Source organism: Malus domestica, chromosome 08, assembly GCF_042453785.1.
Source record: "Malus domestica chromosome 08, GDT2T_hap1".
Lineage (NCBI taxonomy): Eukaryota > Viridiplantae > Streptophyta > Magnoliopsida > Rosales > Rosaceae > Malus > Malus domestica.
In genome coordinates this window covers 28,795,379-28,805,188 of record NC_091668.1, presented here as the reverse complement: position 1 = coordinate 28,805,188, position 9,810 = coordinate 28,795,379, and the positions used below count along the sequence as shown (strand labels likewise).

At 37.2% G+C, this 9,810-nt stretch overlaps 1 protein-coding gene and 1 long non-coding RNA gene across 2 annotated transcripts; both read left to right on the top strand.

Moving 5' to 3' along the window:
- Nucleotides 1-701: 701 nt before the first annotated feature.
- LOC103411017 (uncharacterized) lies at nucleotides 702-4,246 on the top strand. The gene is made up of 8 exons (XM_029107320.2): nucleotides 702-866; nucleotides 1,392-1,557; nucleotides 2,227-2,317; nucleotides 2,399-2,457; nucleotides 3,012-3,072; nucleotides 3,535-3,625; nucleotides 3,714-3,790; nucleotides 3,937-4,246. Exons 1-8 carry the CDS (start codon nucleotides 839-841, stop codon nucleotides 4,051-4,053), a joined length of 690 nt encoding a protein of 229 aa, XP_028963153.1. The 5' UTR covers nucleotides 702-838; the 3' UTR covers nucleotides 4,054-4,246.
- Nucleotides 4,247-4,421: 175 nt separating this feature from the next.
- On the top strand, nucleotides 4,422-5,558 carry LOC139197950 (uncharacterized). Its single transcript, XR_011583366.1, has 2 exons — nucleotides 4,422-4,951; nucleotides 5,080-5,558. It is a non-coding gene; the product is annotated as an uncharacterized lncRNA (long non-coding RNA).
- The last annotated feature ends 4,252 nt before the right edge of the window (nucleotides 5,559-9,810 follow it).

The following is a 9,810-nucleotide window of genomic DNA, read 5'->3' as shown; positions in this document are numbered from 1 at the left end:
ACGTAATTTTACAAAATAAAATTTTGCTTTGTTTTTGTTTAAGCCTCACTTGCATGGTGATTTTATCATCTATAAAATAAATAAATAAAATCTCTCTCCCTCTCTCCCCTCCCACATTCTCTCTCACTCTCTTCCGCTCTCCTTCAATTTAAAAAAAAATAAAAGTAAAAAATTTCACACATTTTGTGTGTAGGCATATACTAGTATTTTTTTTAGTCGAACGATAGCGTTAGTAAGTTGACGAGGTTCAAACTCACAATATCATGCATGAGCGTAATACTTTTTCATCACTATAATAAATGGCTAGTATTAGATTAGAAGCCTCAATACATATATTCTGTTAGTTATAACAAATTCGGATCGTATCGGAATAAAATTCGATCCACCAACCTATTCTACTAAATGAATTTTTTTAGTTTAGTATTTTTCTAGAGAATTTTAACGAAAAGTTCCCAGTACTGTTCATTTTAACGAAAAATCATATTTTTACATTAAAAAGTCAATCATGGTACTATTTACTTTACCATTTATTTTGTCATTTTCGTTAAAACTCAAAGTTTTCAAACTTTTTTCATTAGTTTTCCTAATTTTCTAAACATGGGCTGTTTTGGAGTTTTGAAAAATATAACCGTGGGACACAAAAGAATAGACATGACCCATTGACCCATCCAAACCGGGCCTAACCGACCCGCCATCAACTGGCAACTTAAAACCCTAGAAACAAAGAACGATAAAACTCTTTTGCCGCTCGTTGGGATTTCTGCTGTCGCTGAGAGCAAAAGGCAGAGAGCAAAAAGCAGAGAACTAACCAGAAGCCGCCCGCTTCCTATCCTTCACTATGCCTAAGTCTAAGCGCGATCGACAAGGTCTGCCGTCTCTCTCCTTTCTGTTTGGTTGCCGAGAAAACTTGCAGAAAACCAAGAAATTCCAATCTTTTTATTCGTTTTAAATTTTAATATATATATATATATATGTATATATATGTTCTGAACTATCAGGTGAAATCTCTGTAAAACAGGTTGTTTTTCATGAGTTACGAGATTGCTTTCTATTGCGTTACATATAATTTATTGTGGGTTTGAATTGTTGAATTTTGTTTATATTTTCTTGAATATTATGTTTGTGTGTTTCAAATTGGAAACTAAAATTATATGGTTTGAATTTTGTTTCATATTATTTTCCTTTGTTAAATGTTTGCAGTGAGATGCTAACAGAAATTTAAATATGTAGAAAATGAAGTTCATATTTTTGAAATCAGATGCATATGATGGAAGTTTTTTTATATTTTTTCTTGTACATATCGCAAGCGTTGAGCGTTGGTCTTATGGATTGGAGAACTGTATGAATAATGTTATGGTCCGTTTCGTGATTTATTGAGTTTATGGTTGCAGTTACATTATCCAAGACAAAGAAGAAGGGAAGGGAACATAAAGAAACAATAGTAAATACGATTCGGCAGGCAGCGGAAGATTACAGTTCTGCTTATGTGTTCTCTTTTGAGAACATGCGGAATCACAAATTCAAGGAGTTCAGAGAGCAGCTCAAATCAAACAGCAGGCAAGTTCATTTTCAAGATGCTCCATTTGTTTTAGTGGTAACTGGTAACTCAGTATGTATGCCGTGAAAGTTAGAGAAAACAAAATCGCACGCTGATGTTTGGTTGACTACACAGAATATTTTCAATCAATGTTTCAACTCTTTTTAATTTGATTGCATCCAAATCATGGAGAGCATCGGTCATCTATAGTTTGTTTTACAATTTAAGCTATAAGAGAGGAGAGACTTTACAGATAAAAATTGAGAAGATAAATGCAACTTTTTATTGTGCTTTGATTGGTTGTATTAAAATGTGGGCCAAAAAAATTTGATGCTTCTTGTGGCTTTGGGGACGGAAACTTTTTAAGGGCGTGAGAAAGCATCTTTTACAAAACCCAGCCAGCCTTTTCCAAATCAAAATTTAAAGCCTTCAAATGATTTAAGATCACTTTCCTGTGGACAACTAATCACAATTAAAAGTGAGTTGTTGCCCGGGAATTGAACTTAACATATAAAAGGTGAGCTTTGAGAGGCAAATCCTGTATTGGAGTAAACTAACTGTGCCCCTAATATGGTAATTTCAATTTGTACACGTAAATATGTAATTGTTTTGTGGAATGATAAGTTTCTTAGTAATGGATGCTACAATTTGAGCATGTGTATCATGAGGGATTTCATTGTTGTTTTTAGGTTTTTCCTCGGCTCAAACAAAGTCATGCAAATTGCCTTAGGTCGGTCTGAATCCGATGAGATTAGACCGGGCCTCCACAAAATCTCTAAGGTACTCCTTTTATGCACCCAAGATTTCTACTGTCTTTTTTTAGTTGAAACTTTGTCTTACACCTTATGTTTATTTTCTTAGGTTCTACATGGAGATGCTGGTCTATGTTTTACCAATTTGCCCAAGGAAGAGGTTGAAAGGTAAACGTTCACATTTTCTCATGTTTACAAGCTCGGGAAATGTGTGGAATTTTGGATTATCTACTTATATAGAAGATGGCTGATATGAAGCTTTATAACTCAGTTCATAGAACTTCAAAATATGTGAGTCTATGATGGTCAATTATATGAGATCAATGCCTGCTGTGATTTTACCGGATTACAAAACACATCCATCTTTATCGACATTATAAATACTCTATTAACGCACCTTACCCCTGAAAAATAGTTGAAATAAAAAGAATATAACACAGTTTGAAGGAAGAAACATAAGTTTGTGGATAGTTAATATATTCAAGTGTATAAAACCAAGGCCACCTCGAAGAATGGTTAATTGAATGTTTCTGGTGCAGAGCTTTGATACTTACATTATTTTGCCACATATAATTGTTCTAATCCTGTAGGGTACCTTGAGAGTTGTATCCAAAATTGTGCTCATTTCCTTTTTAAGTTTCAAAGTTTGAAAATATCCTTTCTTCCAAGTACCTTATACTTGTTTTATTTTTTACGTTTTCAACTCCTCATTCTTTTTGCAGGTTATTCAATGAATATGAGGAATATGACTTCGCAAGGACAGGAAGCATTTCGACAGAAAAGGTTCTTGAGATTTTTGTGTGTGTTGTTAGTGTTATATTCTGAGGTTAATAGTTTTTTTTTTTTTTTTTTTGACAAACGATAGCGGTAGTGGGTTAAATTGTTAGTTGTTAGGGGGGAGGGGGATCGGTGGGGATCAAACCCACACCAGGGTGCATGCATAGCCATGATTGCTTTCTGCCACTGTGGTAAAGCGCCATCTGAATATCATGAGGTTTTAGTTGAAACTCTAGACTTATCTTCAGGGCCGAAGGGGTAGAGGAAGACCTATAAAAACTTTGGAAGAGACTCTAAGAAAAGACTTATGAATACTTGGATCTAACGGAGGACATGACACAGAACCGAGCGCAATGGCGTTCTAGGATTCATATAGCCGACCCCACTTAGTGGGAAAAGGCTTTGTTGTAGTTGTTAGCTTTCAACTATCCTACCATTAACTCATGAATTTTCTTTCAAATGTATTAGGTGGAGCTCAAGGAGGGTCCTTTGGAGCAATTCAGTCATGAGATGGAGCCCTTCCTTAGAAAACAAGGGATGCCTGTTCGATTAAACAAAGGTACCTATTTGCTTTATTGGTTTGCTAGTCTCTGTGCATGTAAGAGAAGACAATGCAAACCGTTTGAGTCTACTATTCATACTTGCAGGTGTCATAGAGCTTGTTTCAGACTTCCTTGTCTGTGATGAAGGAAAGCCCTTGTCACCTGAGTCAGCTAGGATACTGGTTCGTTTCATGCTCGCATTTTTATTTAGTTTGTATTTCAAGTCCATGAAATGTCATTTTTTTGTCCCTTTTCAGTCCCAACAAGTTTTTATGCAAATTAGTAATGATAATAATACGTGTGACCTAATTTACCTATTTGTACGCAGCGTTTGCTGGGAACCAAGATGGCTAGCTTCCGACTTCACTTGATTTGCAGATGGAGCCCCGGTGACTTTGAACAATATGCTCCAGGACCAGACGATTCAGGTGTCGAATCCTCGTAAATGCTGATATGAGATCCATAGGCATTTGAATACAACACTAATGTGACGGGTTATGGGGAATTAGTGTTTGTACTACCAAGGAATACAATGGCACTTGCAGAACCTCGGGCCATTTTTGAATTTGTTTTGGTTTGTGGCCGTAGTCTGTAACCTATGCACTTTTAAATTTTAATCCATATGTTTTGACCCGCTACTGTATGCTCTCGTTTTTGCAGTAGACCATTTATGTTGTGATAATATGTGGATGGCCCACATGAATAGTTTGTTACTATTTATGCACAGTATTTTCACTATTCATTTGTGGAAAATTTGTAAAGTGAATAGTGCTTTCTTTTGTTTATATAAAGGAAGAATAGATAGATGAATGTGATGAGTTCACGGGAAAGAAAGAGAGGAAGGAAGGAAGAGGAAGAGAGAGAAGGAAGAGGAAGAGAGAGAATAGAGGAAGATGAGAGGAGATAATAGAGAGAGTTATCTTTGTACTCCTATTATTTCAGATTATAATGAAAGCACCACTGCTGCCCCGAGGACGTACTCCAGTCACACTGACTGTAGAGGAACCTCGTAAATTTTGTGTCTTGTTTCATTTATTCCACTGCACCCACCGTCGATTTTACAACATGTTATCAGCACGAGAAGCTCTCATGTCAGTGGAAAGCATAACGCCATAAATTCGGATAAACACAGAGTAGAGACGGCAAGCCAGACACGACAAACAGGGAAGATCATATTGTCCCAAAAATCCATCAACCTTTCTTTTATCACTTTTTCTTTTATCACTATAACTATTGATGTGCTAATCCTTATCCCTGCTAGACCTGCAATATATTTTTCTCTCGTGGACAAGAAAGATGGAGAGATCTTACAGACAAACAAAGGTGCAGCAAAACAAGCAAAGGTATGTCCATTTTTCATTTCTCCCACCGCGCCAGAAGCGCCCCACCGAATTCCGGTGCGAATTGAAATTTCCAACGACCTGAAGTCGTCACGAGATAAGAAAACTCGTACCTGACAACTGGTTTCCAGAGATCCAGAAGAATCTCATTAGACTTGGAACCCCAGATCGTGTCGTTCTCAATGGATCTCGAGGACCTTCACGAATCCTCAGTTGTCTGAAATGGTGATGACATGACTGACCCCACACAGGCCTCCCTCTCTTGTGCCTTCGTCAACCTCACTGTCATTTATGTCTCTATGGAGAGGTTCTTGCTTTGCGATGCCATGTTCTTTGGGCCATACAAGAACAACGCCAGTCTCTGGTAGCCTTTTTGGATTGAATTGGTTTTGTGTAACTCCCACAACAACCCAGCTGGTACTGGGTTTCGAGACTGGTAGAAATAGACAAAGAAAAGGGGAAATGGGGCCAATGATTTGGAAAGGTGCGTTGCACCATGTAAAATGAAAGAAAAGGCAATGTTTTTTTTTGGAATGGTGTAGAATGTGATTGAATGAGAAAATAATAAAATAAAATAAAAAGGAAATGGGGACGAAGGTTATTGGAGGTACATGAGCACCATCTGGTAAGGATAAGAATAATAATAAAAAAAGGGAAAAGTTTGAATGATTGCCAATCAAAGAAAAAAAAAATATGATGGAAACTTAATCATCACCCTTTTCTATTATTGCTTTATTTATGTGAATTGTGTTGGCTTAAAACACTTTCACAAGCTCTATTTATTTAAAGCTATTTATTTACAGTGGGTAGAATTATTACCCTTTGCTTTAAAGCTTTGATATTTATGTGAATGGTGCTGAATTAAAGCCCTTGTCACAAGCTTTATTTACTTTACAGCAATTTATTTATCATGGACGGTTTTACCGCCTACTGCTTTAAGTTTTGATTTATGTGAATGGTGCTGAATTAAAACCCTTGTCACAAGCTTTAATTTATTTATTGTTCAATTTATTTACTATGGCTGGAATTACCGCCTATTGCTTTAATTTATTTATTGTACTTATCTTTTGTTACGATGAGTATAACAAGGACCCAGAGTTCCTTGATTAGATCAGAACATGCAATTTCTTGATCCTCATCACATAAAATGATAGGACCCGAAGTTCCATCATGCAAAAGGATCAAACATGAAGTCCCTAGATCCTCAAGATCGGACATGAAGTTTCTTGATAAGTACCTTAAGTTTGAAGTGCCACAGTGCCTCAACTTAATTATAATAAAGGTCATAAAAGTCTCAGTCCATAGACTATTTAATAAGGACCAGAAGTTCCTTATGTCCATACTTAAAATGGTTTAGCAGAAGCATTTATTAAGCGGATGAAATTGATTACCCGCGCTCTACTCATGAAAACGAAATTACCAGTTTTCTACATGGGGACATGTCATTTTACATGACGCATTATTAAGTTTGGATGAGACCAGTTTCCAACCATCAATATTGCTCAGTACAACTCGTGTTTGGGAACTAGCCAAACATTATACATTTACGAGTTTTTGGTTGTGTTATCTATGTGCCTGTAAGACTGCCACAACATACTGAAATGAGGCATCATCGTAGATTAGGCATTGATGTTAAACACCATCTATCATTCAATATTTGGAACCCTTGACTGGGGATATGTCTACCGCATGATTTGCGGACTATGATTTTGATAAGACAGTTTTCTTGCCATTAGGGGGAGAAAATAACATCGTTCCAGAAGAACGATTAGAAAATATCATTCCAGAAGAATGATGAGAAAAGACCGTTCCAGAAGAACGAAGAGAATTTGTCTTATTTTGATTCACGAAGCAATCAATGAGAAAATGAAATATGAATAATTGAATGATGCAACGAAAGTGATGAAATCATATATACTTACTGCAAATGTGCCTCAAGAATTGATGTCTCTGTTGGATAAAATAATGAGACAGTAAATGATTTATCTGTTGCACGCCTGAAGCGTGGCAGATTTTTAGACTCAAAAGGTTCAGTTATTCGAAAGAAGAATAATATGGCACTACTGAACTATTGCATTCCCGAAGCATAACTGTTGCATGCCAGAAGCATGACAGTCGCCGCATGGATACACGTCCCAGATAGGACAATCCACAGACATGAGAATGTTGATGTCTCATACATGAAGCATAATAGACATATAGGTTCCAATGACTCAACTCCCGGAAGTGGAGATTAAAATCCAAGCTCTATAACGCTCAAGAGGAGGTTATGATCCACATTCTCTAAATTATGACTATCCTGGAAGAGATAGCGTCATGCCTTTGAAGAGGCAATGGATATCCAAAGAAATGAAAAGCTTTTATGCATGCGCATGCACATGAGAATATGGGATCACGGATTGATGATAACCAATGGTAATTTTGGTTTTTACAAGTAGCTACTAAATTCATCAATGAGCTGTGTTAATATTGAGTCACGTTCTTTTGTTCGTCGACAAAAGAAAAATTATTGGCCAAAATGGAGAAAGGCAATTCCATTACAATTTTGTAAGAACGTGGGCAAATGAACCTATATATATTTGAATACAATACAAATAGCCAAAAGATGTTGAACCAAAGAGGTTACATATAGGCATTTGTAATACAGTGTAATACACTTACATGATATGACACAAGATTGTAAACGAGTTCATATGAATGGAGAATTATATACGAAGGGTTGTGAGTTGCCCACATTATATCTCCATAAGTAAATCCCTCAAGTATACATGGGAGCAAATTGCTCTGTATAAATTCCAAAGGAAAATGTGTCATGAAGTGTAGAAAACCCTTGAAGGATTCAAATTGCTTGAAGTAAGCCTCTGAAGGGTAAAACATAAAATATGTACTCAATACCAATGGATGATATAAATTGCCTTAGTGAGTACTATCATTATGATATTGTTGCAACATACTAAAATCTCTTGCAAGAGTCAATGACATTAAATTATAACTCTTGAAGAGTTGATGATATTAAATTGGGACTCCTGAAGAGTGTAGAAAAATTATAAAGTGTTGAAGGAATTATTGTCTCGAGCTGCAGATCGAACAATCTACCAACACGAATCTTATCCATGATATTTATGATATTAAAAGAACCATATAGATTGAAGATCACTCATATGATGAAGACACTAAGAATAATCATTTATCTTCGTGAGGGTAAAGATAAATTAATATTTGGTCCAGAAGTACCACATCTTAGTGAAGTATATGCTTTATTGTATTTGGCACAATACATTGAATGAAATAAAGCTTATTTATTAATATCTCCAAGAAATTACAGATATATACATACACATGAGTTAAAACAAACAAACAGGATGGAGCCTTCACAAAGGCTGCTCATGTGAAGCCTCAGTACTCGGAAGTACCCCAGAAGGGGGAGGCACTGGAGATTGATCATGTGGCACCCCAGTACTTAGCAAAACACCAGAAGGGGAAGGCATCAGTTGCTTTCGGAATCTAGCAACGAACCTTTGGTGATCATTTTGAATCCGACTTTCGGATTCCTGCAGTTGGACGAGCTTTCTTTTCATGCTCGTAGAGTAACTATTTGCAAGCACGTGTAACACCCTATTCTCGTGCTTGAGCCCTCTGATCTCTTGTTTAAGACTTGCCACCTCCGCCATCAATGATTCAACTTGGCGAGTTTGAGCAAGTAGGCGTTGGCCCATATTGGACACAGAGCCAGCACACTGAACACTAAGAGCCAAGGAGTCCTGAACGGCCGACTCTTCAGACCGTTCCGAAAGGATCTTGTTATCCCTTGGAGTGAGAAGATTTCTAGCTACCACAGTAGCGGTTATGTTATTCTTCATCATAGAGTCCCCAACCGTAAGAGGACCATTAGAAGATAAGAAGGACGGGCGCCATATATTATCCTGACGCTGCTCGTCTATATCACTCCTAAGACTCAAATCTAAGCAAATGTTAGATGGGCAAGTCATTTTTCAGAAATGATGAAGGAAAAACAAAGGTCAAATAAAATTTCAAAGGTGCAAAATAGGGGAAATTTCTACAAGCAGCAACTTTCTGAGCATACTCTTGAATACAATTGATGTCTCTATAAAAGAAGAGGTAGTAGAGCCACTTGTTCAAAGATCGATGAGGCACCGCTCTCCGAATTTCAAAAGCCAGATTTTCCTGAATAAAATTCGTTGGCATTTTTCAGACGTAATCTCAGCTTTTCAGATGTCGCTTGCAATTTTGTCAAAGATCTCTGACAAAGTTGAAAACGCGTAAATCTTACTGTTCTATTTACACCACAGTTGCTGACAAGAGTAAAAGCACAGCACCACCACTTGCTATTGAGAAATCTCTATATATGTCGACCTTTGTTCTCCATAACAAGGCAGACCTGCAACACTGCAAGAATACCTAACTCTTCCTCATCTCCGAGAATGCATCTTCAACATAGCATTTCGAAATACTCAGTTTTCTTCCTCTCCGAGAATACCTCTTCAAACATGTCACACCAGAGCAAGATTATCACATATCTTCAGGGACCAGAGCAAGATTATCTCATATCATGCAATCTCCCTGTCCTTTCCTTTGTCCATGTTCTTGCCTGCAAAGACAAGGATAAAGAAAGCAATATGTCGGAACTTCCACTCAAACTCCCGGTAAGGAACCGACTGCCTGGAACCTTTCCTGATTGCTTACCTAGTATTGCTCTCGAGTAGTCATCTTCAACGGTTGGAGCTGGGTCTACAGTCACCAAGAAGTGATGAACCATTCAAATGCAAGGGTTTGCATTCCTCTCCTGCATCAGGGGACAAATCCTACAAGAGAAGATGCCACATATGCATGGGGGGAAAAGC

Excerpts from the sequence above, each read along its gene's own strand:
- LOC103411017 (XM_029107320.2), top strand. The coding sequence starts at position 839 with ATGCCTAAGTCTAAGCGCGATCGACAAG. Across the intron at positions 1,558-2,226 it reads CAGCTCAAATCAAACAGCAG|GTTTTTCCTCGGCTCAAACA; the intron begins GCAAGTTCATTT and ends TGTTGTTTTTAG. Across the intron at positions 3,626-3,713 it reads GCCTGTTCGATTAAACAAAG|GTGTCATAGAGCTTGTTTCA; the intron begins GTACCTATTTGC and ends TCATACTTGCAG.